The sequence below is a fragment of the Haliotis asinina genome, chromosome 7 (assembly GCF_037392515.1).
Source record: "Haliotis asinina isolate JCU_RB_2024 chromosome 7, JCU_Hal_asi_v2, whole genome shotgun sequence".
Taxonomy (NCBI): Eukaryota; Metazoa; Mollusca; class Gastropoda; order Lepetellida; family Haliotidae; genus Haliotis; species Haliotis asinina.
This window is the reverse complement of record NC_090286.1, coordinates 42,736,931-42,750,736: the sequence shown is the minus strand read 5'-3', so window position 1 is coordinate 42,750,736 and position 13,806 is coordinate 42,736,931. Positions and strand designations below refer to the sequence as shown.

Genomic DNA, 13,806 nt, shown 5'->3' with positions numbered 1-13,806 from the left:
GTCAGTTGAGCGTTTTCAGCCTTACAGGAAGGATCGTCGCTGCGAGAAATCGTTTTCTTTGTTTGAATTTCTTTGTTCGGATTTACCTTTGAATAATGACTTGGACAGTATTCAGAGACATGGACACCTGCAGTTCAAATAAGTAAGTATTTATTAATATAGCATTTGATATTTGTTTAAATATTGCTTTGACTTGTCCTACTGAGTACATTGTGAGCGCGCAACCAGCTGTTGTCATGCTCCGATCGCACTAACTCGGACTAAGGTTTAATGTCGTGTTGTAGGCATATCTGAACGTAATTTAATAATTCTGGCATGAACTGACTGGCGCCTTGTGCATTCGCTGTTTATTTGCATCTTAATGTTACTCACCTGATGTTTATTCGAACTTAGGACTTAGGCGGTGACATTGTTAGGGAAACGCCCGTGACACATCCCCAATCCGATCGAATTTGGGAAGGGTGGTGCTCATATATTTGTCTAAGTCTGCTGCACTAAGGCGACTCGGAGAGATACATGTTAACAATGCTCCAGCGATATTTGTAAACTGGGTGTTCCCACCTTCAGCAACAGATTACCGTGGTTTGAACGACGAAACCTTGCGAAAACTGCTGACAAGTTCTTCTTAATGCTCGTGTGCACTTGTAAGACTGTGTCCACCTTATGATTTGCATTTTGGTGTCAATTCTTGCTTGTCAGCTATCTCAGATAAACAAATACCGAGTCGTGAGATGGCAGCCTGACTGACCAGCTGACTGAAACAACGCGTGACTTGGCGTGACGTCAGCGAGATTTGCTGATGGTGTTCGCTCCACGCTGTCATCTGGTTTTCCTTTATTATGAAACGTCACCAGCTCACTACGCCTCACGTGGCATCAGATGAAACCAAGCAACTTTATTTCATCATAAGGATAGACTTTTGCAGAAGCCTATCTGCTATGTTGTGGATCGCATGAGCCTTGGCAAGTGACTCATGCTGATGATTATACCTTAGACGAATCGTGACTAACCGAGTTTCGAAACTGCCTTCTCACGCCACTGTGCTAACCCACTGTTGTTATTTTGCAGGAAACTTGTTGACATTGGAGACGCATTGTGCAAAGCTTTGGTCCAAGCCCACAGGACCAACCGGGTCACAAGTGGTGTTATGGAATGTGCCAAGCTCCTCCGCTGTAACCCTGACAACGTGATGCTATGTGTGCTGCCCGAGGCGAATGGACAGCATGACGTCACACTGGACATCCAACACACCCTCATTGAGGCGTTTTGTTGGGAGAATGACATCCCACTTATTAAGGTAAATACGAAACTTTGTCACAAATTAATTGAATTGTGATATTTGCAGATTGAATTATGTTTTGTTAAAAGTAATACCTAATACAAAGAGCGGTATTTGGGCGATTAATTTTTATATTACCCTTTGTCGGAGTTCTGCTAACTTGGGTTTCCATTTAACAAGGATGTGTACAGACAATAGAGCACTTGTGACGTCATCGAATTGGATCTTCCTTGAAACTGTTTATCATTACTTCCTGTATCCTGGTGTGACATAAGTAGTTACTTGAGATGTCACACTGATAACGTGTTCCATATTTTGAATGTAACACGGCAATTCGAAGCGATATTGAATCATATGATACTTTGTTCAGCAGTGCCTAAATTTTGGCATTTTGTTTTTTTTAAAATGTTGAGAAGGACATTGCTATAAATATCTGAACTTGGTTTTGCAGGTTGACAGCGAAGAAAAACTTGCCAAGACATTATCAAATGAAGATGCAAACAACAATGGTGACATTGTCAGATGTCACTCAACCGATGTCAGCTGTCTTCTGATTGAGGTAAGCATCAGTCATAAGCTTATTTGCTGGAGAGCGCTTTTAATGTGGTACCATCATTGGAGTTTTGTAATGTCGTTTTGTAGATGTCTTTTAATCATCTATGATTAAGGTGCTAAGTCCTGCATTATGTTCAATGACTTAGTTGCAATACCGAATTTGTCAAACAGATATAGATTTGAATTGCCATTAAACTTGTTGTATGTTGCTGTTACTGACTTGTGTTCTCTTGTTTTCAGTTCGCGAAAGGTGCAACCTCTCCGGAGGACGTTTTATTGACGGACTACGTCGCTGACGTCATCAATAATGATGTTTACCCGAAGCCTGTAATCGAACTGCCAGTTTGAAATCTGCATCACCCATCTTTGCTTCACTTACACACCAGGTGCGTTGATTTGCTGACAAAGGGTGCCAGCTGCAGACGGATTTAAATAATCCGGGTGCAGATTTTTTTAATATGATTTAAAAAAAGAATAGTTTTCATTTGAATGCATATGTGACAAAATGCAATATTGGAAGGACATTGTTTTTTATCGTCTATTTTTATCCTTTAAAGGTAATCCCAAACCTGGTTAAAGAGATAATCAGTCACCATTTGGTCATCACCGGCCAAGTCGTCATGGCGACCGAGGTGCACCAGTCAGTCAGATGCAAGTTCAGGGTTGATCATCCAATCAGATAACACCAAGAGGAATGGCGCCAGCAGCAGATTCGAAACAACCGTCTGTGCATTGACTCGTATGCAGACCAACACGATTGTTGGTGCTGTCCTGGTGCAGATAAACCTTGATTTGGGCGACCAGATTTATAACAAAGACTGGCGGGCCTTTTGCATAAGCCACCTATCTCAGTGTATGACTGTGAATGTCTATATTCGCAACTCGCATCAAGAGAGATGTGGAGAATGCTGACGAGATTAACGGACACGTTCATGCCACATTCATCCTTAATGACATTATGCTAATTAATGTTAACAGTTGACATCATTATTAGTGTTTAAATGTTCTTTATTTCTTGTACATACAATGCCTTTTCGTGTTTGTTTTGGTTGGATAAAGTGTTATTATGTTGAATAAATGAAGAATTTAGAATCTTTATTGTTCTTATCTGATAACCTGCTTAGTCGACTGGATGAGTCGGTGAGCTGAAGTGTGCGCATGCGTATGTGGCCAATAGGCTTAATATACATTCGGGGCGATGGAGTAGATTAGTGAGTGTGAGTGAGTTTAGTTTTACGCCGCACTCAGCAATATTCCAGCTATATGGCGGCGGTCTGTAAATAATCGAGTCTGGACCAGACAATCCAGTGATCAGCAACATGAGCATCGATCTGCACAATTGGGAACCGATGACGTGCCAATCAAGTCAGCGAACCTGACCACCCGATCCCGTTAGTCGCCTCTTACGACAAGCATAGTCGCCTTTTATGGCAAGCATGGGTTGCTGAAGGCCTATTCTACCCCGGGACCTTCACGGGGCGTAGATTAGTAGTTAAGTGTCCGCTCGTCACTGGCCTAAGACCGGGTTCAGCGTGTACCCAATACGGATGCAATGCGTGAAGCCTATATCCCGTGTTCCCTGCCTCAGTGTTGCTGGAATATTCCCAAAGCGGCGTAAAACCACATTCAGTTACTATTTATAGCCCTGCTTTCAAATCGTAAGAATACTTAGTTTGAGTCTTAGTGTTTCAAATCGGTGAGTGAGTTTAGTTTTACGCCGCGCTCAGCAATATTCCAGCTGTATGGCGACGGTCTGTAAATAATCGAGTCTGGACCAGACAATCCAGTGATCAACAACATGAGCATCGATCTGCGCTACTGGGAACTGATAACATGTGTCAACCAAGTGAGCTAACCTGGCCACCCGATCCCGTTAGTCGCCTCTTACGACAAGCATAGTCGGCTTTTATGGCAAGCATGGATTGCTGAAGGCCTAATCTACCCCGGTACCTTCACGGGTCTGTTTCAAATGGACGGCGCAATAATGTCTGAGACTGGTAGCTAACATGTAGACATTGCCAAGGGTAACAGTGTTCCGGTTTTATACTTGGCCGAAAACAACTCCATTTTTAGTGTTCTGGGGTTAAGAGGCGACTAAATGGGCTGGTTGGAAAGGTTCTTGCATTGGCGGTGGGGTAGCTCCGTGGTTAATGCGATCGCTCGTCATATGATTAATAATTTTTGAAGCCCATTATTGGTTTCCGCTGCCGTAATATTGCTGAACTATTGCTAAAAATTGCTTAAGTCATATAATACACCTGGATTGTTTGGTCACACTCACAGACACGTGGTCGTAGACACAATGTAGTATTATATAAATTACCAAACACAAACCAACTTATGGGATATCAAGGGGTTCCCGTTAACCAGGGGCGGTCGGATGGCTTAATGGTGTAGGCGTTCGTTCTTCCAGTATCGTTTCCCCACACAAGTACAATATGTGAAACAATTTCTGATGTTTCCCATCGTGATATTGCTGGAATATTGCTAAATGCGGCGTAAAACTAAACCCATTCCTGTTAAACGCCGATCAGGGGCGGAGATACTAAGATCAATGTTTAAGTAGACCATTACCTTCTGAATCGTTGCAAAACAAAATAATTAGTCCTTGTCAATTTCGTCTGTCAGAGCTATAGATCAATACACACTTCATTCATAACCTGCAACATCTGTTGTTTGTTTCACTACGTGGTCTTCAACTGCCTTTTGTGACATGTCAATAACTGTACTCGCGCTGTGAACGAACCTCTGTAACAACTTCAATAAAAGTGCATGTGCCCACCATGCAAGGGATTGTAGCCAGCCACATGTGGCTGAAATGTATGTGCTTGACATTTGTAGTGCGAACACAACAGCTTGAGACAAACTTTCAGTAATTTCATCTCATGTTTCGTTTGTTCGTTTCATCATTTTATTCATTCATTCATTCGCTTAGTTTGGTGTCAGTGAAATATAGTTTGCACCAGTTTACCCAATAACGCTTGGGCGGGTAACAGATTCATGCACTGTTACACATGCAGCTTCTCGCAACAGAAAACGGCTGACAGGAACTATCAGAGTGAATGAGAGGTTGAGTGAGGTTTTATGCCACTTCTAGTACTATTTCGGCAATATCACGGCGGAGGACACAAGGAATGGTCTTCACACAATACTCTCATCGGGGAATCGAACCCGGATCTTCGGCGCGTTGAGTGAAGATTTAATTACGAGGTTACATTTTGTCTATTTATCTATTGTCTGAACGTGCAGATCAGTAACAGGGAGTATATTCCTTTACACGCCCTAAAATAACCCTTTGGATTCGAATTCACATGGCAACCCTACAATCACCATGGCAACGATGGACTAAATACTAAAATGCTAACTCTAACGAGCGTTTCCACCTTCGCCTAAGAAAGTTAATTGTCCCACACCCCCATCCCCTAAACCCAGCACCTCTACCAGCAGGACGTATTAACGTACAAACGAGACAAAGGGCAGTGGCGACGAAAGGAACTGTCGCATGCATGTTTATAATGGTAAACATTACTGTCACCATTCAACAATTATCCGTGTGAGCAGATGAGAAGCACAATGAAGTTTTTTCACGACAAATTTGTAATGTTGAATGATTATTGTCATCCATTCAATACATGATAAAACTGGCGAAGTTTTATCAAAACTGTGCACCAAAACGCAGTTGCACAATTCACAATTTGATTGATGATGTAATTCATCTGCATAAGGTTTGCAGTTGGTTACCCCAAATAGGTGAAGAAATTCATCTTTCATGTAATGCCACGTATACATGAAACCAATAGCGAGTGCTTAAAGTGAGTCTAAACCTTTGATGAGTAGTATAATATGTAGCGGCGATGAACGAAGGTTTCGGGGATCATATTGTAACCAAGAACCCCTACTATTTGCCGGTGCTTCGAGATAGGCAACAAGTCTTTTATAAGTAACAATAGCATCTACTTCAAACACAACACCACTGACAGTCCTGTTCCGTATACTCCCCATTTCCACCATGCTCGGGGGTACGGCCTCTCAACAACAACAACCAACATCCCCCTCTAGGGGAGGCTTCAAATAATCATCTCATGTCCCCGACCGTCACACAACTACCATTGTTGTCACAAGTGTGTACATCTTGGTCTCAAGTTGATGCAGCAAATACGTCTCCTATCTAATCCCAAGCTTCATATAAACATTTGGTCTTTCCCCCTACGGACAAATAAAGGGATGGATTCCTGGAGGAAATGTTTTTTTCTTTTATACAGAGTAGGTTGAATGGCCTGATCCAGTTTGAGAATAGTATGGACTTCATTATGTAATGGGAGGGGTAGTTAGCCTAGTGGTTAAAGCGTTCGCTTGTTACGTCGAATGCTCGGATTCGAATCCACAACCTGGTACAACGTGTGAAGGTACTTTTTGGTGTCCCGCTTAGTGATATTGGTGGAATATGGCCACATGCGGCGTAAAACCATATCAACTCAATAAACCTTTTGATTGCTCAAATCAGTGAATGTATTTGATATGTATATGTACATTATGATTTTGGGGTTGTTAGTCATATAGGACTTATATGTTTATTACCAGTGATGAAGAATTCCATTTGTGTTGAACATTGTACTCATACGTGTTTGAAAAGAAACTTTCAACAAAGAAAACTGCTTCAGCAATTGACGAACAATCGATCTTGTATAAGGCCCTGTCAGCCATCATTACATCCTACCTCTTATACATCTCGCGATTAGTATGTAATAACAACAATTTTGTTTTTGTTATTCCTGTGTTTCAGTATCAATCTGCCGTTTTTTAAGCGCATTGTCCGAAAAAGTTACTATAAGTCTTTTCACGTAATACACATTGTTCCCGTGAGATTTTCAAAGAGGGCAGTAAAGGGCGGCGATGGTATCGTAGCACGCACCATCTAAGGACGACATCGTTTGCCACGGTCCGTTGACTGCGGTTTACTATCGGGTTGTTTGAAAAAAGAAACAGGGCATAAGCGAGCGCGCCTTTGTGTGCGTGGCAAGTTTGAATTTGTCCCGCAACTTGCATCAACATGAATTCTTACCTCATAATTTATATTTTTTAAGAATGTCAACATTGTCATTTCGTTTTTATTCATTTGAAACACGCTTGGTCAAAACCTGACGTCTTTTGTGCAGGAGTTTGATGGAGAATATTTGTTTAACCACATGTGACAGGAAAAACAATCATGTCGAGTACTGTGGTTTACTCGGGAGAAGTAAATCCTTTCTTAAAGCTCCCTGGGAAAAATAGGTTTGGGCAAAACTATACATGATGAGGGCGTGGATATGTTACAATGTGTAATGTGCTACAACAAATGACAAGCTATAACCTACCTCGTTCATAAATGATGTTCATAGCATTTCGAAATACGATTGGCGTGTCTCCTGTCATTTTTTCGTGAATCGTAACAAACGTAATTAGTTTTCTGAACACCTATCGTTTTTATAAGAGGTGGTTGGGTAGACCCATTCTACCCCGGATCTTCACGGGTAGCCCGTTCCAAGAATACTAACTGGTCTTTTGAGATCCATTAATCAGTAAACGTCCCCTTTGTCCTGAAGTGGCGGTGGAGTAGCCACCGTTCGCTCGTGACGCTGATGGCCCGAGTTCGATTCCCCACATGGGTACAGTGTGTGAGGCCTATTTCTGCTGTCCCCAGCCTTGATATTTCTGGAATATTGCCGAAAGCATGGTAAAACTTAACTCACTCACTCACTCACTCACTCACTCACTAAATCATACCGCTTGTCCTTTATTCGCTGCCTCAATATCAGCTTTCTGTAAAGATAAAGACTTTATTGTGTCGCATGCATGAACGCAGATAATATTTCCAATTTTCGCAATCCAACCCCACCCCCGTGACCTATTTCTTGACCCTGCCTGTCACTGTTGCACATCTGACGTTTCTACCCGTGAGAATTCATTGTAGCCCTCAGTATCCTATTCTTGTCGATAAAAAAACCGGTGATGATATGACCTCCAGACACGGGTATGTAACCTTTTCCAGTGACTGGACTTCAAACCTAATCAGATCAAGAGTGAGTGAGTGAGTGAGTGAGTGAATGAATGCGTTTAGTTTCACGCCGCGTTTAGCAATATTCCAGCAATATCACGGCGGATGAACGAGAAACAGACTGGGCCCATATGCCCATGTGGGGAATCGAACCCGGGTCTGCGGCGTGACAAGCGAACACTTTAACCAATATGCTACCCCACCGACCCTTGTCTCTCTAGAACATACCCATACACAAAGCCACAGTTAAAGACAACGTTTCGTCCCACAGAGAGTTTGGAAGCAAACCACGCTGTTCTGTCCGTTACAGTGGCATAGTAGAGGCACATACTAAATAAATAAATGACGCTTCATGATTATTCCTCAATTGAATTACATTTATATGACATCGTTTCACTTTATTTATTAATATAGAAGATGATCTAAAACCCGTAGAAAAGAACTTGTCCTAATAATATATCACGATTACAGGAGACAAACGGGCGCCTTGTGGCCTTGATCCGGAGATGATTGACACATATGCATTTAGGGGCGACATATGCCAGTTTGGAGTTCGTGATGTTCATTACAAATTCAATCCCATGGTCTCGGTGTTATTTGTATTATATAACATAAGGGCGGTGGAGTCTAGTGGTCAAAACGTTCGATCATCACGCCGAAGAACATTTCTGGTGTCCCCCACCGTGATGTTTCTGGAATATTGCTAAAATCGGCGTAAAACCATACTCACTCACTCACCCACTCACTCTTACATAGCATATGCCCTACAGTCGGTGTTCTCATTGCTCTGTTAGCAGCTGTGATTGTTACTTGTCTTATCGCTGAGCAGAATTGATTCTTCCTGTGATGATTTGAGTCTGGACCAGACAAACCAGTGACTCGGCGCAACCTTAACCGACTACCTTCATTTAACTTATTTTCATGACAAATTGAGTGAGTGAGTTTAGTTTCACTCCGATTATAGTAAAATTCCAACACTTTCACACCAGTAATGTTCTTTACACACTGTACCCATGTGGGGATCAAACCCTGGTTTTCACCGTGATAATCGAAAGCTTTAGGCACTAGGCTAGCCCACCGCCACTTCACAACAAGGGGAACGTTTACTAATTAATAGATCACAAAAGACCAGTTAGTCTTCTTGGAACGGGGTACCAACGAATATTCGGGGTAGAATATGCAACCTATGCTTGTCGCAATAGCCGACTAACAGGATCGGGTGGTCAGGTTCCCAATTGTGCAGATCGATGCACCTGTTGCTGGTCACTGGATTGTCTGGTCCAGACTCGATTATTTACAGACCACCGCCATATAGCTGGAATATTGCTCACTCGCTGTTGCATGTCCTGTTGTAGCTCCTGTATCCACTTCAAAGACGAATATACTATGTATTTATTTCAAAATACAAGTTTTGAATCAACGAATAATGGGTTACTGGTATTCTTTCCCATTTCAACTTATGCAAACGATACGCACCATACGACCTGCACTTGAGGAAACTTGAGGAAACGGCTTGTCTTCTCCATTTTAAATGGTAATGTGCACTTTTAGACAGTTTTGTACATATAAGGACATGCGAATCTTCCATGTCATACTTGTAGTACATTGACGCACCAATCCGTACCTGACTCGCCAATACACCAGGATAACTGCACAGCAGCACCTGATATGAGCTGGAGACCAGCATGACACTTTTATCTTCGGCTACAGACATGGCACATTGCCGGAACACAGGCAGCTACGGAAACATGGAACATGTATTAAAACATTGTCCTCGGGGTATTTCACGCCATGCTAGCTCTTGATATTGCATGACTTTAATTGATGTTGCCATTTATGGTCATACTGTGTATGAAAAGTGTGATATTCATATGAATGAGAGGCAGGTACATTACGCAACTGTTATAATGCGTGGTTACAAACTGGAGTGAAACTAGGAGCAAGTATTGATATTGTCTTTTATTACACTTTGGGAAATATATAGGTCACGAATACTTGTTTCCTATTCTTGAGTATAAATTGCATGTATATTTTTGCTACAGAATGAGAAAATTCTGTTTACGGCAGTAGGGGAACCACGTGACTACAGACAACATTTTACTGAATGAGTTTGGTTTAACGCCGCTTTTAACAATATTCCAGCAATATCACGACGGGGACAACAGAATCTGGCTTGACAGACTGTAGCCGGGAATCGAACCCGGGTCTTTGGCGTGACGAGCGAACGCTTAAACCACTAGGCTACCCCGCCCTCCAATATTTTAATGTGTACTATGGAAGAAACACAAGACAACAGGCAGACACAATGTCTTGTACGCCTAAGCCGAACCAAAACTGTAGTCTAACGCCTCTTCCCTGGGTTTTTATGAAGTTTTGATGGGATCAAATACTTCACTTTAAATCGAAAAATGGCACCAGGGAAACTGGGGAAATCTAACTTGCTTCATCTAGGGCTTAGAATTGCAGAAAGGGTTTGGGTGTAAGGGGAAATAATGTGGTTCAGGGACTGTGAGACAGACCACACCGCTTTGTGTTCTAAAGTGTCCTCAAACGTCATCTGCAACAGAGGCCCAATGCCCTTTGTGACTTCCCCCGAATAGTACAAAGGGTACAGCACAAGGTGGCTAAACGTCAGTTAGTTCACTCGTTTCTTAATACTAGAATAGAGTATATTCCTGAAAAAAATTAAAAATTTTAAAGATGACGCTCCACTAACGTCCACACATTCAACCAAGCCTCACACTCGCCTCCCATCTGTTACCTGTCTACCTATCCCGACGTCTCTGTACGGGACCCCCTCAGTGCCCGACACACCCCAGTGCCCACAGACACCCTGAATGATATCCGCATGGGATACCCATGGGGTCACCACTGGGTGGTGGGGATGCACGTGAATTGAGTATTGCCTCAGGTGAGCACAGGTGAAATGAGGTTACACGAGGCGTTCAAAATTATTGCACTTACATGCCATCGTGCATATGCGGCGGATAACTCCATCTGTGCATATTGTTTAAGCACAAGTCATTCACCTTATGGAAAAATTACATGTGATGAACAATGAGGCCAAACATACTACACATCATTTGAAATGCATACTAAATACAATGAATTTATGGACGTGACCAAAAGTATTTTCATTTATAGTTTGTGGAAGGCTAACCCTGCCATAGAGAATGGTTTTAATATCTCAAGTTTTAGGATTTCAAAGTCTATCAAATCAAACCGGCAGCTGACATACTTGTACATCTTAAAAAGAAATTATTGGAATCTTCCACGGGAGCACCACAAAGGCAAGTCTCGCCTTCAGATAACTTGACACGGAAAAGATCAGCATTTAAAGAATTGGGAATCAAACCATTAACTGTATGGACAGGACCTCTGTCCACTTGGCCATGACGCCTATCTGATAGGTCATTCTGAACAGAAATGTCACATTAAACCCTTCATATTTTAACTGGAACTTGTCATTGTTATTCAAAACTGGATTTCCACAGGGCAGTCTGGGTATATCTCCTGTGGAATATAGTTATTCCTTTTATGATCATTGTATTTGGTAACTGTAATGTCACAAATTGTGACTCACAATCGACCACTGAATGCTGTAATAGGTTGTTAACATATTGGTAACAGCAAAGACCGGGACCCCGTTCCTCAAAGCGATTGCAACGCTACAACAGTTTTGTGCAACTTGGAAGCCCCTGATGAGGCGTTAACAAACATACTCAATCACCCACTTGCTCAAAAATGCTATAATAAAGACGAGACATTCCACGGACCCAAGGACTTTTCACGTGGCTGTCTAACCATGTGTCCTAGACCACCATATGGCCCAGCACTGTTCAATTGTCAGCCATAGCTAACGCTAAAAAGGAGCAGAAAACCTCGAACAAAGGAGATTCTTTCTACAAAGATTTCAGAGGCTTGGGTGCTGTCGCTCTCCCTGTTCACTGTCATGGCCGATTTGCGTGAACGCCTAAACATGATAAAAAATTTATAAAGCAGCTTTACTTATGTTTCCGTGAAAAATACTAAAACACATTGGGTAACAATACTTTTATCGACATATGTCATACAGGGATACTGGTTGTCTCATGTACAGGCTGGCATTCAACCTGGCCGTTTGCCATTTGCTAATATCATTAACACCATTAGCTTTACAGAGGACCCGTTTGATCAATACTTCTTTAAATTCTGCAAAAACAAAAATCGGTCCTAAAAAAATATTGATTATGAAAAACCTTTACAAATCGACATCAAAATACATTTCTAAACATACATCATAGTGATATCCTCAAAGGATATTTTCTACACTTCTGATTTTTTTACAGAAAAGTACTCGGTTTAAACACCATGACGCTATTGCAATGTATAAGTCCTGATGATTGCCAAATTCCTTTTTCATCAACCACACTCCTCGGACACGTGAGAAACAAATGTTGTTATTGTTCTCTTCAATGTTTACCGGTTTAATCATCTTTCTATTCCCGAGTGTCCCCACGGCGATTACAAAAAGTACTTGGCAGCAATCGCCTTCGCTGCAGCAAGCGCAGTATAGAAACGTCACCCTGAGTGACCTTGGACTTCGGAGTGCATGTAACTCTTTCAGTAAAGTGCTTTGCAGCATTTACACGCACTTGTTTCAGCCTGAAAGCATCTTCATTGTGTTTTTACTTTTAATAGTTAGGGTCGAAACAGTGCCAGGTATACTGTCTCCCAGATATATATAGTCTCTTTCTGATAGTACTGCTTGTTGGTCTGAGGTCCTGGCCAGGTTCGGCCGCCATTTTGAAACACCATGCATGTTTGACCAGCTAGATTAACGACCCCCCGTTTGCACAAATCAGGTTGAAAAGTTCGACAACGGACTAACCAATTTGTGTAAGACGCCGCATCCACTGTAGTGAGAACAGACGAGGGTGCATTGACGATACACAGCGTGCCAGATATTTTATCGTTCAGAACACACTGAATGGGCACGAAATCTGTACTATCCACCACAAGTTTGGCCTCAATTAAAGCATTTATATGCTTTGTATAATGTATATGGTTACATCGAAATAGATTTCTCCACTACCTTTGAGGAGACAACTTACAAACATTATGCAGATGAATTTCACGAGGATCATGCATTATATTGCTTAAAGGCGTGTGCAAATATTGTGCATGTCAACAGCTAAGCTTTGTTTAGAATTTGTCAGTTTTCACTGATTCTCATCATTTACAGAAGTCATGACAATGCAGGGCCGTTGGCAGCACTGGGGGCAGGGGAGCAGCTACGCTCCTAGAATCTTTTAACAGATTGTTTGTTTTTTTTGTACATCAAAGCGTTGTTATGACGCTGTTTAGAGTGTCGTGTATATATGCATCCTAGAATCCACATCTCAGTTAGTAAAGTAAACATTTCCTTCATGCCATCTCACAGATGATCGGTACCGAAACGATACACTTGTCACATATGATTACAACAGCCATTGATAAATAACATAAGGAGTGCAGGGCAATCACACAGACTACGTGGAACCCCATGAAATGAAGACATATTGTGCAATACCTCTTCTTCTACTTCTTTTTCATCGCACCATCGGTGTTCTCAGAGGAAGTGTTGTTGAATCTGTGCTTTTCAATATGAACTGTACCATCGTATGGTACATATGGTGAGTGCATTTTACTGATGAAAAATAACGTAAGAGTTTGTGTCGATCCTCAAAGAGTCCCAAATGCCTCTCTGAAAAAAAATTAAGTGAATGTTTTGCTTCGTTGAGTCGGAAAAACGTTTTGTTTTGGGTGTATGTGAGTGAGTGAGTGAGTGAGTGAGTGAGTGAGTTTTACGTCGCCTTTATCAATATTCCAGCAATATCACGGCGGGGACACCAGAAAAGGACTTCACGCACTGTACCCATGTGACGAATCGAACCCTAGCCTTCAGCGTGACGAGGTA

At 42.0% G+C, this 13,806-nt stretch overlaps 2 protein-coding genes across 2 annotated transcripts in view; one reads left to right on the top strand and one right to left on the bottom strand.

Annotated features, from left to right (window-relative positions):
• LOC137290397 (growth arrest and DNA damage-inducible protein GADD45 gamma-like) lies at positions 1-2,926 on the top strand. The gene is made up of 5 exons (XM_067821303.1): positions 1-142; positions 1,069-1,297; positions 1,731-1,838; positions 2,075-2,220; positions 2,392-2,926. Exons 1-4 carry the CDS (start codon positions 96-98, stop codon positions 2,180-2,182), a joined length of 492 nt encoding a protein of 163 aa, XP_067677404.1. The 5' UTR covers positions 1-95; the 3' UTR covers positions 2,183-2,220; positions 2,392-2,926.
• Positions 1-13,806, bottom strand: part of LOC137290399 (U6 snRNA-associated Sm-like protein LSm4) — a 439,957-nt gene that overhangs the window by 208,386 nt on the left and 217,765 nt on the right. The gene's annotated exons all lie outside the window — the stretch shown is intronic.

What these genes read in the sequence shown, in the direction of transcription:
- LOC137290397 (XM_067821303.1), top strand. Translation starts at nt 96, where the DNA reads ATGACTTGGACAGTATTCAGAGACATGGACACCTGCAGTTCAAATAA. An exon ending in ATGACATCCCACTTATTAAG is followed by an intron (nt 1,298 to 1,730) that starts GTAAATACGAAA and finishes TTGGTTTTGCAG; the next exon opens with GTTGACAGCGAAGAAAAACT. An exon ending in TCAGCTGTCTTCTGATTGAG is followed by an intron (nt 1,839 to 2,074) that starts GTAAGCATCAGT and finishes TCTTGTTTTCAG; the next exon opens with TTCGCGAAAGGTGCAACCTC.